This window comes from Coloeus monedula (genome assembly GCF_965178545.1).
Source record: "Coloeus monedula genome assembly, chromosome: 3".
Classification (NCBI taxonomy): Eukaryota; Metazoa; Chordata; class Aves; order Passeriformes; family Corvidae; genus Coloeus; species Coloeus monedula.
Window position 1 is genome coordinate 105,741,743 of NC_138783.1, and position 21,531 is coordinate 105,763,273.

At 40.1% G+C, this 21,531-nt stretch overlaps 1 protein-coding gene across 1 annotated transcript in view; it reads left to right on the forward strand.

The window, feature by feature from the left end:
- The window catches only part of PHEX (phosphate regulating endopeptidase X-linked), a gene marked incomplete at both ends in the record, with an annotated part of 96,231 nt that extends 80,721 nt beyond the window's left edge, over window positions 1-15,510 (forward strand). The window contains 7 exons of the mRNA XM_082277732.1: window positions 1,962-2,016; window positions 5,106-5,173; window positions 6,919-7,049; window positions 10,053-10,118; window positions 10,225-10,329; window positions 12,106-12,182; window positions 15,408-15,510. Of these exons, the coding sequence (XP_082133858.1) occupies window positions 1,962-2,016; window positions 5,106-5,173; window positions 6,919-7,049; window positions 10,053-10,118; window positions 10,225-10,329; window positions 12,106-12,182; window positions 15,408-15,510 (605 nt within the window). The remainder of the gene's footprint in view (window positions 1-1,961; window positions 2,017-5,105; window positions 5,174-6,918; window positions 7,050-10,052; window positions 10,119-10,224; window positions 10,330-12,105; window positions 12,183-15,407) is intronic.
- Between the last annotated feature and the right edge of the window lie 6,021 nt (window positions 15,511-21,531).

Here is a 21,531-nt window from a genome sequence, read left to right on the forward strand (position 1 = left end):
CACATTTAGTGTAGCTGGATAAGCCTGAGTGAAGATTTGCACCTAATTTGCTGTAAATAATGTATATTACCTCTACTGCAGACAAGTGCAAATTCACTACACAAGTCTATACCTGGACATAAAAATTGCAGCTCCTTAAAAAGATTTTGATAGCCTCTTGGTGCAGGGACAGGCACACAGGATTGTGTGATCATTAGACATGCTTTTGTTCATACCACCTTCAGTATGGGCTCATTTGTTCATTTTGGCCACAGTTCCTCTCACCTGTTGTTGTGGGGATAGGATCATTTAGAGTTAGTAGAACCTAAGCATTCTAAAACCTTTTCTGAGATTCGGTGTTTGGAGAGAACCAGTTCAGATAGGATTTTCAGCTCTAAACACAGCTTTTAACTTAAGGCCTAACAAGGAATTTTCATTAGGTTGTATGAGTGTACCATTGCTGCTTAAAATGTTTAAAAACATGCATCATAAATAATCTTCTCTGTGCACTGGGAGGCAAGGAGAGTTAGATCAGGAAAACTTTGTCCTTGACATTGGTAAAATTTTGGTCTGTAGTGCTGGAAAAGAAAATAATACCATGCTTGAAACAATAAAACAACATCTGGAGAAGTAAGAATAAAACCCCAAACAACATTCAGAAAATAAGTTTGAAGCCCACATTTTTTGTAAGCTAATTGCAGATAGGGAATGATGGCAGCCATGGAGAAGCAACATCAAAAAGCAGCTGGGCAGGCCAAGAGGACATGCCTTGTGCCATATCACTTGGCATGAATTACACTCAGCATACTGGTTTTGGTTTTGGGGTTTTGGTTTTTTCTTTTTTTTTTCTTTTTTTTTTTTTTTTTTCATTTCAAATTAAGTTTTTTAAAGACTTTGTAAGGAAAAAACAACGATCTTGCCTGACAACTTATCTCAGATATAAAGAAATCTATGTCCAATATATCCACAAAAAAAATGAATGGGGTTAGAATCAAATGAATTTGGTTTTGTATTGATCTGAGCATTCAGGTGATTTCTTGAAGAGAGACCCATAGGGTGAAGCAGCAGCTCCTGGGAAGACAAGTGAGTCACCTGAGGAAACTGCTTCTTCCTCAACAAGGTGATGACCATGTGGGTTAAGCTTCAAAGCAGGTGTATGCCTGTGCTTTATAGATGGGAGTTTGTGACACAAGACAGTAAATTCCACATCTGGGCCTGGAAGGATGGCACTTTTCACCATCATATAAGAACTTTGACCATGGGTGTATGTTCTATTTAGCAGTTCTTTGGGCTGTTACAGTTTTACTGTGTGCAGCTCCACTGTCTTCAGTATCCTGGCACTGAAATGTCACCCTGGAATTAAAAATAGACATGTGACTTTGAGGAACAATTTTGATTCCATGTGAAACATCAGTAGATCATCACTTGCCAGAGTGTTTCCATTGATGTTTTTTTGGCAACTGGTTAGTCTACCAGAAACAGCCAGGTAATATCTGTAGCTAGACTGACCCTACAGCCTTCATAATCTACAGTTTTCCTTTACAGAAGTGCCTAAGCATGCTCATTTACTTTTGTTTTTCATACACTAAATAGAATTAGGCTTATATTTTATCACTTTCATGTTTCTTGCTGCACTGAAGCCTCACTAAGCTAACACCATTTTAATTCTTCTTGCACTTTACCTATGTATTGTCTGTTGATCTGTCGGCACATCTGAGGGTAATCCAGTATTTTTCATAGGAAACAGGAGGTGTGTTTTTCACAGGAACACGTGTGCTTACTCAGACGAACGTGTGGCAGCATCTCTGCTGCCTCTCCAAGATCCTCTACATTGCATTCTGAAACTACCACCCCAGGGAAAGCTCCCCTCGCAAAACCTTCTGAAACCAAACAAATGAGGTCATAACATCTAAACCCTTGGGCATTGTGACAGCTATTCAGCTGTATTGAATTGCCTCACTTATTTTTTTTTTCAATTGCAGGATTCCCAGCAGGAGAACTTCAAAAGCCTTTCTTTTGGGGAACAGAGTATCCTAGGTAAGTACTGCACCAGGGAACTTCATCCACCTAGAAATGAGGAAAAACAGGGGAAGTTATTGCAAACACATATAGGTGAAGAAGAGGGCATGGCAGAGAAGGCTGCAGTGCTGAAGGCAACCAAAAGGTAGTGAGTGCATGGGAAAACTGTGTTGTCCTTCTGCAGGGCAAACTTGGCCCTTGGGTTGTGTGTTCTCTCCTGCTGTAACCTGGTTTTTCCACTGGAAGAACTGACTTTGAGAAGTGCTGCTTTGTGAGATACTTTTTCTTACCCTTGGGAGTCGTATGTGTTGCTGTTGTCTTAAACTGATGACTGATTTCTCGCAGGAATTGCTAATTAAGTGCACCCAAGTGGAAGTGTTTCAATGCTACAGCATGCAGATGCAGCAGTGTGCACATGGCAGGTATTAAAAGGAATTGTAAATCAGGTAACTAACACTTCCTGAACAGAACTGAATACCCCAAGAAGCCAATTATTATCAGTTTATTGTTCACTTTCTGCTAATATCTAAGATTAGCAATGGCCCCTTGTCTGTGCCTGTTGAGGTGCATGAGAATATCTTCATGTGCATAAGTGATTGCCTGAGATTGCCTGAGCATGTGCCAGTGTAGCTGAGGAAGGGTAATTATAGGTCACATACATTTAATTTTGAAAAATCACTGCTTTTGTGCAGTTCAATAGCTTTCTATTTTAGGGCAGGATAAGACCATGAAAAGTTTCTGATGGCAGTTTCTGAAAGTTATTTTGCAGTTATATAAAGCCAGTTACTGGTGAAACATATCCTTAATAAATCTTTGTTAAACTTTCTGAACATTTTGTGTTTGCCATCATCCAATCTGGATTGTGTCCTTGTAAACAGGAAATTTTGCAATATATGTAGAAAGACATGTTCAATTTAGGAACAAATTAATTTGCATTCAAAGAGAATTCTTGTGGGCCAGGTGACTTTGTAAGTGGTAATTGGGGATAGAAGAAAGTCCTTTCTTGTTAAGGTGAACTTTTTTCCTGTTACAGTTATTGCAGACCTGTTTCCAGCTTTGCTTTCTGAAGAGATTTCTCTGTATTCTGACCTTCTGCCATAGTGATAAAATTGTGGTTCTTTCAAAGTGTTATACTTTGCTCATCTCTGTTCTTTAAAGGTTACCTTAGCTTAAATTGGTTTTGCTTGAGTACGTATCAAAATGAAATTTAGTAAACAAATGTGGCTGGTTTATATCAGACAACCAATTGCTTTTGTCCTTGAAATATTCTGGATGTTTTCTGTCTGCTTAGAAGAAACAGTACATGGCAGTGGAACAGACAAACCATCAAAAAGTCACCAGTGCTTGCTGAAAAACTGTTTTAGCAAATATTTAACATTTAGTGGCATTTTAGTGACCAGTTCCAGCACAACCACCAAAAACCAGCTATGTCTATTTGCATAAAGGGAAGCTTAGTTATCACTTTTACATCTCAGTACATTAAATAATATTCAAATGCCATCATTCACAGTTATGAGCCTTCAGTGCCAGATATATTGAAATAGAGATTTCAAACTACCTGACCTCATAGCTTCCTTACAGTTCTCTGAGCCTCCCCAGTCCCAGAAAGTTCCCCTTTAATATGGTATCTGCTGGGCTGCACCTAATCCCTTCCATCTATGTCCTACTGTGCCCAGAAGTGAAAAGCACAAACAGAGCTGGGGAAAATTTACGGCAATAAATGCTGTTGAGCTGGACAAAATGCTGAAGGGGGTTCACAGATTCAAAGCTAAAATTTGCTGCAAACTTCACCCAATCTTTTGGAGCTAAGGAAAGCTGTAGGAGTGCCAGAACACCAACCTGTTCTTTGTCCTGTCACTCATGGTGACAAAGAACCTTAGAGGAAAAATAAGATGTATTTAGTAGTAGGGCTTGGTTCTTCTCGATCTCTTTACCTGTTTTGTGCCATTGTTTTTTCACTTCTCCAGCTGCAAAAGAACCTGCATAACCCCTTTACTTCAGATGTGGAAAACAAGTCTTACATAGTGCATTTATTAGGGGTAATTATCACTGTGTGCTACACAAGATTACAAATTTGTCACACAAAAGGACGATATTTCCATTGCTGAAATGTATCATTTTAACCTGCATTTCTTAGAGAAGGTTTGTAACAGTACTTGGGCTAAAAAACAGTAGGGAAGATTTTAGCACATGCAAAGTACCTTTCAGGAAACAAAAAAACAAAGGGAAGGATTTTCGTAGGAGCAGAGGGAATTAAATGATATAATACCTTTTGGGCCTGACTGAGATGAGCAATTAGTGTACTATGGATCATTAGGTCCAATAATAACATGTTATTTCAAAACCCTCTGCCTTTCTTCTATTTCAATACGATGTGTTAGAAATACTATAAGCTGCTTTGAAGTGTAGCATCTCAATAATGAAATAAATAAAATCACAAAAAATCAACTCAACAAATGAAAGATGCATTGGGTAGATCACCTACCCCCATGATATCCACTGCTTTTGGTGTAAAAAAGCCCTTAGCCTTTCCCTCTTTCATCTCTATTTCTCCCAAAAGCATGTTTATTGGGATATAATAAGGAACATATAATTAATTGTCAATCAGGAATACAAATTATTTCTTTTTACTCTGTTTCCCGGGTGCCTTAGGTCCGACTGTGTATCATTTCCTATTCCAGGGCAGGTGCAAGGGAATTATGTGACCTTTCTTTTTAAAACTGAATGGAGATCTGTTAATGCTTTACAAAATACAGTCTTTGTTTCAGAGTAGTTATAGCTGTAACTGTGTCCTGTTCCCTGTCAGAATATACAGAATGCAGTCAGCTGTGGGAGACATTTGGAGCTCATACGATGCTGATAAGGAATTTGGTTGGAAGAGTGAACCATCCCAATGCTTTCAAAGTTTTAGATTAAATGTTGTTTTTAAAAGAGTTAAGAGCTTCAACATCTTTAAGTCCAAATTGTATAGGTGTGATTTTTAGACCCATAGTCCCCTGCCTCCTCACCCCCTTTTTAAATCAATAATGATATTTCCTGAGGTCTTTTGTCCATTAATGTTCATGACTGGGAACACTTTCTGAGGAAACTGCTTCTTTGTGTTACAGGTCATTAAGTTATGGTGCCATAGGAGTGATTGTCGGCCATGAGTTTACTCATGGATTTGATAGCAATGGTGAGTAATTGACTGCATGTTGATAACTTTTTTATTTACAGAGTTGACAGATTAGAAAGCTGACTTGTACATGCTGTAGTGTTTTTATTGTTTTGGGTGTTCTAATGGTGCTGAATTGTGTGAAAAAATTATCAACTTGTATTTATTAGATTTATTTACATGGAATCTTGCTTCTCTGAATTGGATTTTATTTGGTAAGAAATGCCACAAGCTTGATTCCTTCTGTTTGTCTTGAATGAAAACTAAATCAGCAACAGATTCTGAAAGTCCTAATGGGGGGAGTGGGAAGGGCAAAAGGACAAGTTCTGACTGATAAAAATTACTTCCAAGAAAACTTTTCATTTCAGGTATCTTTTTCAAAAGATAATTACAAAAGTTTTAAAATACAATACTGGAACAATAGTGATGCAGAAAAGGTGTTGCAAAATGTTAAAATTAAATTCGAAAAAGAGAGAGAGGGGGGAAAAAGAAGAATGGTCAGAAAATATCAATCCAATTGTCCTGACAAGCTGGGTAGAGTGAGGCATTGCCACTATCTAGGTTTGGCTGTCTCAGTAAGGTGCTTTTAAAAATTGGGCTTCTGAGAGAAAGTGAGGGGAGGGGGAAAGGAGGGAGGTGCAGGGAGAAAGAAACCTGAACCTCCTCCTCCTCCTAGCAGCAATTTTGAGTTTGCTTATGTTGTGTCATAAAAGAAAAGAAAAGAGAAGAAAAAAGAAAAGAAAGCCTTGTGTCCTGGTATCCTTTTTGGCACTGCTCTACAATATTTTGTGTCAACAATCACTCCAGAATGGAGACATTTTATTTCATAAACTCCCACCTTGTGTAGGTGAGTACCTAATCTCCCTCTTGTCCCCTGCCAGTCAGAAAGGAACCTAAGGTTTGATTCCCTAAGCAGACCCCTACTTCTTGCCAGGCTCTTACCTTGCAAATATAGAAATAAATACATCTCTAGGAATTTGTCATCTTGAACAAGATAATACACAGAGGAAAAAAAGAAGAAATAAAAGCATGAAATAAAACATCTTCAGTACTTGGTATTATGTCTGTATTGCTCCTTACCTCTCTCTCCTGCAGTTGCAAAGAAGAATCAAATCACAGAGCAAGGCTGCATCCACATGGGCAGCTAAACATGCTCTCAGTAAAGTCCAACTGGCTGTCTGACTGGCTGGAGTCATGATGGAGACTAAATACTCTCCTACAAATGATAGGGAGCAGGGACCTGAGGGTGAAACTTCCATGAGCCACTGCTGTAACCATCAGCCTGGGCAATGGGATGTATATATCCATGGATAGGGTTTAAATGTTCTGGTCTTGCTCCAAAATCAAACACAGAAACTTCAGAAGTTTGCATGAAATGGATTGGGTTCCTGATCAAGTGAAGAATTAATAATAAATTAGTTATCATCACATTTTCAGAATCAAAGACATATGGTCTGAGGATGAAAAATACAATTACACTTGCAAGAAAGCTAAATGTGTCTTACACTATGTAATTATAAAATGTACTGCTGAACTCGTTAGTCATTACTATCTTCTTCTGCAAATGGAAATTCTGACAATAAATAGAATGACAACTTTTCACTGCTGATTTCACTGAGTTAAAGATTTTGATCACTGATCCTACTCATTTTGTAAACACACTTGCATGAGAACATTCACCTCTCATTTCTGTGCAGGTGATAAATTCCTAAATTGTAAAAGTTTTCTCCTGCAAAAACATTTGTTTTCTTTCTTTCCTTTTTGAGGTCGGAAATATGACAAAAATGGAAATTTAGACCCTTGGTGGACAACTGACTCTGAAGAAAAATTTAAGGAGAAAACAAAATGCATGATTAATCAGTACAACAATTACTACTGGAAGCAAGCTGGCTTACACGTATGTAAACCACCAGTGACTGAAAATAGTGGTACATGAGGAGTTTGTGTTGTTGTGCCCACCCCCCCCCCCCTTTTTTTTTTTTAAAGTTCTCTTTTTATAAATCCCAATGTATTGGAATATTAGACTACCAACTTCATTTCTCACAACAAATGATTTTTTGAGGTGAATAATTGTGTTAAAAATTGTCTGTCAGGTTTAATTAGTCTGGTCAAATACCACTACCCACACTCTAGTGATGGGGTTAAACCATTTCAATCCCTCACATCCTTTTGGAATCAGAGGAAGAGGATGAAGCCACTCAGCAGGGCTGGTCTAATTATTGTGGGCACATTAAATGTCTTCTCAAGATGAGGTTTGTAATGAAAACTGAGCAATCACTCTTTTAGAAAGAATAGAATAGCATGTTTTATAGATTCCTTTAACAATTCTGCCTGTTATTTATTGCAGCTATAAAATGGCTGCATAAGCCCTACTTTATTTCATATTCAACTCTTGCTATTTCTTCCATGTGTGCACATAGACCCCATTTGTATGTTTAATCAAGGGAATATGATAGCAGTAGCTCCTAGAAAAGGATTGAGAAAGAAAGTGCAAGGGAATGGTTTCTGTTTCATTGTCTGTCAGAGGTATGGGCTTCCCTGAAAATGTGTACATGCATTTGTGTGTCCAAAATGAGGATAAACAGGATAAATTGCAGACCTTCAGAAATGAGTAGCTGAAATTCCAGTAATGTTGTCTGGGACACAACTGTAATCTTAGTTTTCAGGATAAAACACATATTCCAGTCCCCACTCAATTCTATCACCTCTACCTACATTTTAGAAATACTATTACATCTTTACCTTTTCAGAATAGCAAGGCCACATGAAATGCTCATCAACAATTCTAGCACTTTTCCCAGGCTTGTTTGTGCTGGTCTTGGAGATAACAAAGCTGTATTGTGGTCCAGTCTGAAGTCCAGCAACTCAGACTTTAAATACTTCATAATAAGCTAAGTTACAAATCAAAATTCTCAGGCTCATTCCTGAATATCTGTAGGACAAAAACTGTCATTACAAAAATGCCACTCGAAGATCAATAAAAGCTTCCCCAAGGATGGGGCTGAGCCCTTCCCATGTCTCTGCCGTTGGCTTGGCCATCCCCTTTGCCTTTTCCACTGTCTCTTGAGATGAGGTAGGTCTGAATTTCCTCTCCAGTGTAGATACTGCCTTTGAAGTCCATGGATAGGCTTACTGGAGAGATCCTATCACCCACAGCCTTGTCATCCCATTCCTTCTATTTCCACAGGATAACCGAAAGCACTTTTTAAATGATAGAAGAATTTTCCAATTTTCTGCCATATTTTATAGCTTTTGCATGAAGAGCTATGCAAGCAAAGACCTTTTTTTTATTGTCATTTTGTTCTGTCATTTACATCAATATTCTGCTGGTTTTTTACCCTTGTATGAATATTTTTCATGGATCAAGAAACCTATTTATTCTTCTTCCTTTTCATCTGGTATGCAATAAAAATGTCTCCAGAACAGAAGCCTAATGAAAGAAAAAGTGGATATAGAAATAGCTCCAGAGTGCAATAATCACATAAAGTCATCTCACTGAATAAAGGGCTTATTGCGGTCCCTGAGCCCTGCCACAAACTGTCTGGGCAGAGTAGTCTCAAATACCTGATCCAGAGCTGCCTGAGATCAGCAGAAAGACTTCTTCCACTTTTCAGATGACCTGTGGCCCTGTGCCACTGTTAGGTTACTCTCATCTTATGCTCTAAGTCAGTCTTCGTCACAAGCCCACTGTGAAGAAAATGTGTGAGTAGGAAGGCCAGGGAAAAGGCAGCTGGTATGTGTGCCTGTTCCCTGCTGTCCCAGCACCTTTTGTCCTAAAAGCTTCTCTCTCACCTCCATCTCCAGCCTCCTGAGGGCAGGGGAGAGCTAGCAGGAAAGGGTTGCACTTTCCTCCGTGGCTCCCATTTTTCCTGTAACACTGTACCCAAGGCATCAAGTAAGATGTCCCGAGTCCAATCTGGGTGCTCATCTGCACTGAGTGTGGGGCTGAGCACAAGTACCTGGCGATTCCCTTGGTCTTTTTACCTCTTCTTCTCCATTTTCCCGTCTTTTGCCATCCTGAAACTGAGTCCTGATGCCAACCCCACCCTACTGATCCCTGTGGCACGGGAGAGCTGATGGCTGCAGCCAGCATTGACCTTCAGAGCCCTGCTCAAAACTGTGCCCAATTATCTTGCCTATTTGAGGCACAGGAGAGAGTAAAACTGCTTAATTACAATTACAGTTGGTAACACAAAGACCTTAGTAGGCTGGGTGAGTAGAGATAATGCTACTTCGGCAGAAATTAGGATTTCTTTGTAATGATATTGCACTTGGTAATGCCAGGAGACCAGTTTCCTCACAAAGTTTATATAGAGCTGTTTCCCACAACATGTTCTGGTTGCTATTGCTCCTGATCTTGGAATCAATACCCAGGAGAAGCAACAGGAATCTCCTTTGCAGATTTTTTTAGAGCATTGAATGTACTATCAATTTTGATTCTGTCTCTGACAGTTATTTTTAATTACACTTATTTATGTTATGACTTAGAAGTTATTTTAGCATCCCAGTAGTATATTGAGAGTTATGTGGAGAAATAAATATAACCTTTTAGATAAAAGTTTAAGAAAGAGGCTACTGGATCTCACATGTCACCAGATATAAACAGTCCTTAGGGGAAAATTACTGACACTCAGCTCAAAGATCAGGGACTGGATTCTTAAGTGCATTCTATCTGCCATATTTTGTGCTCCAGAGATCTAGGGCCAGAGCCAGGATAACTCATCACAGAAAATTTTTTACTGGCAGTTTTCACATTGAAACCCAGTTTTCTTAACCAAAGATGGATGAAATTGACTGAGATTGTTCTTGCCTTGTTTTACTTTTTCTCCTCTTTTTGAAGTTGATCGAGTAGGAAGTTCAGAAATGGGTCAAATGACTGATGTTCTTTCATTCTGCCAAGGTGAAAGGGAAGAGGACTTTGGCAGAAAACATTGCAGACAATGGAGGTCTGCGAGAAGCTTTCAGGGTAAGTAGATAAAAAATATCTGAAACATCATATTATTAAAAAAAGAAAAAGAAGTTGTGGTAATCTTCATGTTGCTGAAAGGCACTTAGTATCTCTTTCTTATCAGGCATACAGGAAATGGATTACAGAAAAGAGGGGAGGAGAAGAAGAGCCTTTACTGCCAGGCCTTGAGTTCACACACAACCAGCTTTTCTTTCTCAGTTATGCCCATGTGAGTAGTGCAAATGTGTTTCAAATCCCCATGTGTTAACCTGAACAATGTGCAGTGCAGATATGAGCCTGCCTGGTTTCAACAATCTGCATCACCCAAACACAGACTTTTGAGAGTATAAGCAGAGACTTCTCCCACAATAATTATTTATTTTTCTTTCCCTCTTTGTTCTCAACTACCCATGGTGCCAGTACTGCTGAAAATATTCTTGGTTTTGCACAGTGTTGTCACAGAAACTTTCTTTCTTCTTTCTACTTCCCTCCACTAAAAGGGTCTTCCTGCATTTATTGACTCCTCAGCCTCCTTCAATTTTAACTTCCCAGATTCCTGGTGCTTGCAATACACAGCAGTTTATGACTGCTTCCACCACAAACTCCTGTTAAAAGTGTCCCACTACCATTTGTTACTGTGTACGTTGTTCAAGGAAAATAAGCAGCAGTGAAGAAAGTCTTAGTTTATTTTTTCCCATCTGTCACTAAATATGCTGTTACAAAACTTTGATAAGGGATGTGAGTTTTTTAGAAAAACATAGAGCAAGGGAGAGGATCAGAAATTATTCATTTGGGTAACCAGATTGGGACAAACTCCCTACATGAGAAGGAAAGTCAGGCTATAAAACTTTGCCACCAGTTGAAGGAATGAATCATGCCAAACTGAAAAAAACAAGACCCAATGCAAGCAGTCCTGGCTGAAAATAATTTCTCTGCTGAGAGTCAGTGTAGCAGTCTATGGGCCTATGGCTGTTTCAGTTTGACAATACTGAGCAAAGAAAATATTCCACTTTGGTCATTTATGCTGAATTAAGTTTTGCCTCGTGGCACTTTTTCTCCAAATAAATTTTGAATCTATAGGGAATATCTGGGGGCCTTATAGGACCACTGCAGGAAACATATGTCCAGTGGTCCCTCACAGGGAAGGCACATACACAGTGAGAGCACTGTATGCAAGGTACCCTCAAGCTCAGCTCATATCCACAGAGCTCAAGACACTCAACAGCCTTATTTAAACTGTCAGAGCTGTGTTTAGCCAGAAAAAATTGCACTGAAGTCCACTGAAATCCTTTGGGCAATCTGGCTTAAAGGATTTTGTTGACAGGAACATTTAATGTAGAGACTTACGTAAGGTAGAGGCAGTTTAAAAGAGATTTTTCATGCAATGGATACAGCGTAAGAGGGATTATTCAGTTGTGCAAATATTCTATCTGCCCTGTTTTGTGGTCAGTTATGATTTGGTTAAGTATCTTATCAGGAACAGGGAACTGGGGACCACTGATGGAAATGTGGAAAATGTGTAATTTCAAAAGAAACTGACATTCCAACATGGAATAAATATGCCAGCTAATATAGCTGCAATTCTAGAGATGATAAGCATTATTATGTGTACCTTTTATACACATTACATAGCTTTGAGACCAAGAAGTATGTTTGGTACTTATTAAGGTGTGAGATGATGCAGCACAAGCTGAAAGACAAGCTACCATTATAGAGAACTTCAAAAGAACTAGTAAAGTGACTGTGGTTAGATGATGGGAAAGTGTGTGTATAGAAAAACAGTGGGTGGGCACTGGATCCATCAGGGGGTTTGAAAAACAAGAGAACATACCAACAGAAAACTGCATATTGGCAAAGGTGAAACAAAGTAGGAATTTATGGTGTCTTTCCATGTTATGCATTCTATAAGTAATAGGCATCTTAAGAACAGTGACTTTACATTTTGCTTTACATACAAAGTCATCCCAGATAATGTGCCTATTTCTGTTTTTTTTTATTTTATTAGGTAAGATGCAACTCCTTTAGACCAGAATCGGCGAGGGAGCAAATATATACTGGAGCTCACAGCCCTCCTCAGTTCAGGTAGTGCAAATAAAGTATTTCCTCAGTGTACATACAGAATCAATCACTGCAGAACAGAAGTGCAGAAATTTAGCATTTTAAAAGGGGGTTAAGAGCAAACACAAAATTGGACTGTGCTCTTGGTTTAGATGGAAATTGAATTGGTTTTATTAGCTTCTTTCACTATTACAAATGGTCTTCTGTAAAATTGAGGAGCTTGCATCTACCTTCAAAAGCATTTGAACCAGAACACACTGTGATCCCTGTGATGTCCTGTCATCATGGCCTGAGTACCTAAAATGCCTCATCTATCTCTTTCCCGAAGCAATTCTAGTTTAGCAAACAGTGAATATAAGGAGGGTCCTTGGTTTAATCTGTCTGAGTTCATTAAAAGCTTATAAGTCTCTACCTTGAATTATATTGATAATGCAAGGCAAAATGTGCCCTGTAAGCTCAGTTCAAGACCAAACTCTTCTGCTGGCATTCAAGTGACACTTTTCTTGAAGGAGCAGTGACAGTCCAGCCATAACAGAGAGTGTCTGTCCTTGCCAAAAGGCTTTCCCCAGGCTTCCCTCACCACAGACACTCATGAACTCCCTGCCACGGGAAGGGGGGAACCACATAAGAATTAGGAAGCCAGAGTTTATTTCTCTGCTTCTTCACAGAGTTTTTGTGACCAGTAACATGTTGGTTTTGTTGGGATTCCTGTTGGTTGCATCTACTTAACTAAGAACTGGGTGCAGTACTACATTGCCTCTTTATAAGGACAAAGGAAGTTAACTCCACAAGCTGATTCATACAATACAGTGGATTATTTGCCTTCTAGAGAATCCTACCAGTTTCTGTTGACTAAAAGAGTCTTATACCAGCTAGTGAGGGTAAAAGTAGTGCGGTATGCAAATCTGTGTGCCTTTTAACATTGAAAATACAATGTTAAAATACAATGACAATGAGGACAGGGGTATCAGGCTGACCTTCAGCCTACAGAGATATTAATTTCATAATTCCTACTCTTGTTAAGATTTTGGCAAAAATAATCATTTGCTGTCTTTTAAAGTCCTCAGGTTTATTTAACTATAGGTATATTTATATTCTGAATCATTACATAGCTACATTCCCATGAGATGGTGCAAATCTCAAAATATACAGGGAACTCTAGGGATAGAGTATTTATTAGGAAAACTCCTGAAGGCATCAAGCTATGAAAGAAAATTTCAGAGACGTTTCAATTAATTTGAGATCTAGAAAATAAAGACAAAACTTCTTCTTAGTTTTTGAGTGAGATACTGAGAACTAGCTTCTGTTTTGAAACTGAAGATCTGGTGTTTGTCTTCTCTTGCAAATCATATCAGCTGGGCTAACAAATTATATTATCTATTTCTCCCAACTGGATTTCATTTATGTCCCAAGACCATTATGAGCATAACTGCAATACAGCTAGCTCCCACGCTGACAGCTCTTTCTGTCCAAAAAGCTCAAACAGCCCTTTTAAAAGTAATCATAAAAGGTAACAAAAACTATAGAAATGAGCAACACATCTTGAACACAGGTGTGTGCATCTGAATGTTTCACACCAGGTTCTCTTCACAGTCAAAAAGGAAACGGCATTTTAGAACTAAATATATATAAAAATAGTCTTTCAGCAGGTAATAAATTTAAATTACTTAGACTCTGCAAGTATATCTTTCTATTGATTACCAAGGGAGGCCAGGGTGACCTGCTTAGGGAAAGGTGTCTCTACTGTAATTCAATGGGATGAAATCCAGACAGTCCACTCTGATTTTAGTTAATGTGTGGCAATATCAAACCATGGGTAGAAAAGTGGCATGCATGCATACATAAAGATCTTTTCATTGGATAAATTCTGGGTTTATTTCTTTTTAATTGGCAGATTTTCAGTATTAGCATGTGTCTTTGCTATTTTTGAATGCCAATTTCAGATTGAAATCCCTGGCATGGCAGGCAGAACTCCCACTAACATCAGCAGCAGTTCTGCATGACCAGCTCTCGCTGTTCCAGTCCCTGAATATGTATCTGCAGTTTTTTTACAGTAAAGCTGTATTTCTTATTTGCAGCCTAACCTCATTTGGTAATCCTCCCTACAAAACTGACCTTTAGACATTTTTGTACCAGATGACTGCAAATTTTCTTACAGAAAGTCTAATCAATGTAATAAGAATGTTTTCTACCATGCTGAGCTACACTGAGAAGCTGATTGTCTGCAATATAGAAAAATGCCTCCTCACAGCATAACAAAGGAAAGGTATACAATTAATATCACAGTAGATACTTTTCTGCTCTTAACTCAGGAAACTCTTTAACACCATTGCAAGTTTCGGGTTAGCAAATTACAAGATGATTAAAAGCATAGGAAAAAGCAGCAAACAACAAAATCACAATCTAGCAGAGGTAAAATAATAGTTTCTGACCACATCACACAATGCAGACATGAAAGCAGGAGCCAAGAACGACTGCATGCAGAGAGCAAGCTCTTCCCCTATGCCTGAAGGGGCCAGTCTGGGATGGAGACACACAGTCCAGCTTGGGTCAGGCAGGGATGTGCTGCTCTTTCAGTATCCCACCACCCGTGGTAGAAGCAAGAGGGCTTGGGAGCTGGTCAGGGCAGAAGGCTCAGAAAATATATTTCCAAAATATCAGATGAGTTGAGGTGCTCATAGGTGCAAGGCTGAGCTGCCCAACAAGAGTCTCTAATTGCCCCCTGAGACTGCAAAGTCCCAGGGACTCAGTGGGTGGGTGTGGGTGGGTGTGGGTGGACAGAGCGTGCTGTTACAAGAATTGAGAGCCACATGAAACCACTGCCAGCACAACCCCACTGCCAGCACAACCCCGGTGTGTGCTTACATCCCCTGCCTGCTGCCCTGCAGCTGTCTGGCAGGGCTGGAAGAAGGATTCCACTGTGCACAGCTACTGCTTATCTCCCACCTCTGCTGCCAAGGGTCACATTAGAAAATTGTTCTAAAGGGCACGATATCACAAAATGCATTTGTTTTTCATCACATTTCTAGCAAAGCAAGATGCTTCTCAAAGCATGAAACAAAATAAGATTTTCTTCATATTAACTGGGAGCCCTTCATCTGTACCTTTCAGTTTTATTTGTGAAAAAATTACGTGAAAGCCTGAAAATTCAGCCTGAAGTGAAAACACTGAAACGCTTGCAGACCTGTAGTGTTTGACAGAAGGCAACCTGCATGTCCATCACTTTTCTCATCACTTTTCTCTTTGCAGAGTAATCGGAGCCATGAGCAACTTTGAAGAGTTCCGTAAAGCTTTCCATTGCCCGGCGAACACGACGATGAACCGCGGGGCAGAGTCCTGCCGGCTCTGGTAGCTGTCCCTTGCAGCTCTTCTCTTGGGAGGAGTCTGCAATGTGAACTGCTCAAGCCCATTGCTACAGTGTCAGAGTAACAGTCTGGAATCTGGAGAGGTGTTACTTCAAATGCATCTTTGTGATCCATGCTGATATCTGTACGGATCTAATCACTCCCTATTTAGAGACTAGAAACATTCCAAACAGAAGAGCTTTTCTTTAAGGATAATAATAAAAAGTAACTCCTTTTAACCATAAAACTACTCCGGTTCATCTGCAGTTGCATTGCTGTTGATGGATAACTGCTATTATCAATTCTAATTTCTGATTTATAGTTGAGCTAGAGGTAAATGCTAAAATCCAGTTTTAATCTATTGCTCTGCAGGGGTTCTATGCAGAATGTTCCCACACAAAATTTATTCTTTCTGGATGAAGAAATTCATGAGCCCTGCTATAAAGCCAGCTCTGATCTGCTGTGTGATACTGCATTTTCATAACTTAAGCTGTCACAGCCCAGCATGCCATAAATGATGTGGCATGATGTAAAGACACAAGACTTTATATAAATTCAGTTTAATATGTCAGATTAGTGCCTCTGGTTTTGGAACAGTTTCAAGCTGAGAAAGTACCTCATGGTATCCATCTGTAGGACTAAAACATAAAGGATACTTGTCAGATTGTGGCCTCTTCTAATTTTAGAACATCTTATGATATGGTGAATGGTGAAATGTATGTATGGTGAAAATCAGAGGCTCTCAGAGGGGATTCCCAGCACCACTATTCTCATAAATATTGCAGCATTTATTCCGGTTTACACTGTAGGCAGTTTTTTCCCAGGGGATGGTTTTTACCTTGGGCTGAAGATAGCTTCATCTGCATTTATTTTTTTAAGCCAGAAATACTATACCAGGTTTAAATGATGGATTTTATAGTGTCTGGGTCTTACAGGGTATTGCAAGTAGTGTGCATGTTTGCCATCATGTTCTGGATGGGGCAGAATGACTTGTGATTTTAAGGAAAGAGTATGTGACAGAAAAACAGAGTACCAGCATCATTTGACTTGTCTGGATAAAAAGAGCAATTTAGGAGTAGAGGACTTAAAAACACACTAAAAATACAGACCAGTTGAGTTTTCAATTTGATTTTTAAGAATATTAATGAAAAGTTTTTATTTCAGCAGAAAGATTTTAACACATAACTATTACTGGGAGAGGTCAGATGGGGAGGTGGGGGAGGATGCACACACAGCTCTTTTTTTCCTAACAGAAAGGTACCTATATAAGTGGCATATATTTATACCTTGTGCATTATTTCATTTTTACATGGTGTAATTATTTCCAAAGGAGTTTCTTTAGACTGATTTAATTCCCGCAAATCTGTATTGGTCTCTGTGTGTATATACTTTTGTATATATATATACAAAATATAATTTTTTTATATGCTTAAATTTTATCAGTACAGAAATGTTAGTAAGACAAACTTTTTTACAATGATTGGTCACATACTGTTGGATAAGGACTTGGTTGGACAGTCACATCCAGAAGGTCATGGTCAATGGCTCAGAGTCCCAATGGACATCAGTGACAAGTGGTGCCCCTCAGGGGTCCTTACTGCCACCAGTGTCATTTAATATCTTCATTAATGACATAGATTAAGAGATCAAGTGCACCGTCAGCAAGTTTGCAGGTAACACCAAGCTGAGTGGTGTGGTTGTCACACCTGTAGGATGGGATGGCATCCAAGGGGACCTGGACAAGCTTAAGAAGTGGCCCATGGGAATCTCATGAGGTTAACGAGACCAAGTGCAAGCAGCTGCACCCAGGTATGGGCAGCTCCTGGTATCAACAAAAGCTGGGGATGAACAGATCAAGAATAGCCCTGCCCAGAAAGACTTGGGGGTGCTGCTGGGTGAGAGGCTGGACATGACCCAGCAACAGGCATTTGCAGCCCAGAAAACCAACAGTGTCCTGGGCTGCATCCAGAGCAGTGTGGGCAGCAAGTCAAGGGAAGGGGGAGGAGGCCACCAGACGATGAGAGGGATTGACCACCCTTCCTATGAGGAAAGGTTGAGAGACTTGGGATTGGTCAGCCTGGAGAATAGAAGGCTTCGGTGTGACCTAATTTCAGCCTTCAGTACATGAAGGGAGTCTACAAGAAAGATGGAGAGGGACTTTTTAAAAGGACATGTAGGGACAGGAGAAGGGGGAATGGCTTTAAATTGAAAGTAGTTTTGGATTAGACAGCAGGAGGAAGTTCTTTACTGTGAGGGTGCTGAGGCGCTGGAAGAGGTTGCCCAGGGAAGTTGTGGATGCCTCATCCCTGGAAGTGTTCAGGGCCATGTTGGATGTGGCTCTGAGCAACCTGGTAGAAGTGCAAGGAGGTGTCCCTGCCCGTGGCAGGGGGTTGGAATTAGATGAACTTTAAGGCCCCTTACAAACCAAATCATTCTATGATTGTCCAACAATCATGGTGGAGGAAGGTTTATTGAAGCTAAGTAACTGAAGCAAATTGGGTTATTTTCCTACGTGTCTTTAGAAAGAAGGGGGACATAATGGAAGCATAATTTATGGGAAAGACAGGATCTCAAACTACCTTCCAGAGTGAAGGAAGCAGACATTCCTGTCCTCAAGGCTCTGTTGCCACTTTTCAGAAACAAAATATTGTGATTTGGGACCAGAACATTCTTTTATCAAATTTTTCCTTGAAAAAGTCAAAGTCTTCTTAAGAAGAAAGCATTTTTCCATCCTTCATGCCAACTCACTTCCTGAGTTCCATGGATTGAAGTTTATCATTTGAATTGCTACTACTAGATTTTTTTCCTGGAGGTACTTTTCACATAAATTGTGATGGCAGGATTTTCATAGAGCTTTTCCTCAAACAAGCAGGTACGGGTCTTCAGCAAAGGGATACTGTTTGCCTGCTAATGAGAAAGTTCCTTAATTGAGTACTGTACTGACTTCATTTCTGTGTTCATATGAGCACTGACATGACTTGATGTTGGCTGCTTTGGATCAACTGCACAAAGTTCAGGGTTGACATCCTGGTCCCATTAAAGATAGTACCAATATGGTTGTTGTCCTCACAAAAGTCAGGACATCAATTCAAGCACTTATCTGAATTTTCTAAATTACTGGACTATGCAATGATGGTTTCACAACAGTCAACTTTGGGTTTTCTAATTTTATCTCCCAAATTAGAAATGCATTTGCAAGAATTCCTCTCTTGTGGTTATTTTCCAGTGGGACAGATTCTGTCATTCTGTGATTTATGAAGTTGTTTCTCCGTACTGGATGGCAATTTTTTCTAAAATCTCTGATGTTTCTTGCCTTAAATGTCACTCTTCCTGCTCCTTGCTAGGTTCACATCTTTCATGTTTAATACCAGGGATTTTTGAACTGTGGTGTGCATATTCCCAACGGCACAGGAAACACTCCAAACTCTTTCATCCTCGCTAGGCCATTGCCTGCAGCAGGCAGGGGGCAGGTTCTGGGCTGGGGGATAGTAGGGAGATGGGTGTTTTGGGATCAATGCAGAAGGAGAGAGGAAGAGAGGGTATGACCAGATTTTGTACCCTGATTTTGGCAGTTGAGAGAGCACCCACATGCTGCCAGGAAAGCCAGAAGTCCTTATTGCTGACTGGTACATTCATCAGTAGTATCCCAGTTCAGGAAAACCTTGCTGTTGACTCAGGTTCTCAGTGTCTGAGGTTTAGGTCTTGCCTGTGTCCACACAAGGACCCTGGCCTGCCTCACCTGCTGCTTTTTACCACAAACCAAAGAGTTGATCATGCAATTTACAGTTCACTTTGAATAAGCTACTTAGGTACCATATGGAAAGCAAAGCAGAAGGTAATTGAACAACTTCTTAAAACTTTTATCATCAAAGACAGTCAAGACATCAGTGATGGTTTGTGAGGGCTCTTCCCATTGCCTCTGTTTTATCAGACCACCTGGCTGTGTTTTGGTTTTGTATTGTGCCTCCTGGGTCTATACCAGCAGTGCCTTCCTGCGTTGCTCTCAGGTTCACTTATTTTGTCTATGCAAACGAATCCTTCACCACATATACCCTTTTCCCAGAGCTTTAAAATTGTTATTTTACTTAATTGTCAGTAATGTTGTGAAATGTTTCTTCCTTTTGGCTCAGTAATCTACTTCTTTTTCAGTGACCAGGAGGGGACGGGTCACCTACGAATTAAACATTTTTACCTTTGTAAATCTGAAGAGGTATTTTTCTACTGTGTAGACATAAAGAAACAGCCTCTACTCCTGTCCCATACCTCCTTCTTCAGGTCCTAGAAATATGGAAACCTATTCTAGTCTAGTATCATCTAGTCTAGTCTTCCTTTTTTTTGATTAAGCCTGAAATGCTAAAACCAGCTTATATACTGACAGTACTTCTGCTGATCATATTGTGGAAGACTTAGCTCTCTGAAAAGGCAGCTGTGCTATTCACCTGTGTAAACTGCTTAGGTATACATAAGTGATGTCCAAGCTGGGTCTGGACACTGAAGGACCAAAAAACTGAGCTGCATTGTAAAACTCTGCCTTGTACCCTGTGCAGGGGGACTTCACTATTCTTTAGGTAGGAACGCTATCATGTCACTAATTGGTTGAATTATTTATCAAATAATCAGGTGAGTTTGCATATAACTTTTCATTGAGTATTATTGAATTACAGGCTTGGAAGTATATCTCATAACAATGTTTTATATATATGTATCTGTCAGTGAAATGTTAAAAGCCTGACAACTCAAGAGGCAGAACTATAGTGATTTAAGAGGTCTTTTGTGTTTAAGTCTTTTTAATCTGATTTTTATTTGCTGGTCAGTCTACTGTACATTTGAATTTTTCTACTTGCATAGTACATTGATTGACTGTTAAAGACAATTGTGTTAGCCAATAAAGCCAAAGTGTGAAGAATTTTCCTGTGCTTTCAGTATGGCAAAATCTGCTTGGCTTGGCACTGTCCAACTCTAGAGAATTTACTTTTATAATATAGAAGTATAAGGGTTAGTATAAGGCTTAATAAGATGTAATAAAGAGCACAATCATGTGGCCCCAAGTTCTCAAGACTACTTTTACTGCTTGACAGGCTAGGGAGGACCTCCTCTCTCAGAGAGTTGTATAGGCATCATCAGCCAGAGTTTAGGCTCCACTTGCCCTCATTACCGTGCTGGAGGCAATTAAAATGAAATCTGATGAACTACTGGGGATGAGGGCTGGATGCTGTAAAAACTGCAGAAGGGCAGGTGGCAGAGCTGTCCCAACCAAAAGCCACTGGAGCACAAAAAAGAGTGAGAAAAGATCCGCCTGCCTGTCAGCCTCCTTCTTCTCCTCTTCCCCAAGTCCATGCCTGTCTCAGCCCACTCTTTGCTTTTCAATTGCATTTAAGCATTTTCCAGAAGAGTTTTTCATAGGATAGTCCTTGTGCCATGCTTGAGTTTGATCTTCAGCTCAGCACACAATGTACTTCATGAGCTTGATCGAGCACTTATTCCAGGGCTGTTTGGGCACAGGGACTGTGCCGGGGCCTTGTACATCACCACCGGGCCTTTCTGGGCTAAGTGCTCCATTTCATGGGCTCAGCCCTGACCAAGTTTCCTGACACTGCTTGGGTGGCCACAAGCAGTGGCACTGGCCCACTTCAAGGCAGCACCAAGCCTGTGAGCATCGAGCAATTTCCCCTGGTGGGGACAATGTGATGTTGGTCTTGGTGCATATTTTGGATGATGCTCTGTGGTGACGCAGCCCCTTGCAGGCCATAGCTCTGTGCAGGCCACTCTCCACACAGCTCTCGGGTTCGGGGTGGCAGGGTGTCTTCAAAATCCTGCCTCAGTTCTGTCTCCTACTTTACGGTGCAGCCTTACAACATTTTTAAGGGCAAAAGCAAAGGTTTCTGTGCAGGAAGATGGATTAACAAAGCAAAGGTTGCGGTCAGAGCATGAAACCAGCCTCAGCACAAGGGAAATGTTTTGCTTAATTCTCATGGGCTTATCAGCACCTTGGAAAGATGTTTCAACAATGTCTACAGAGCGCCCTGAGG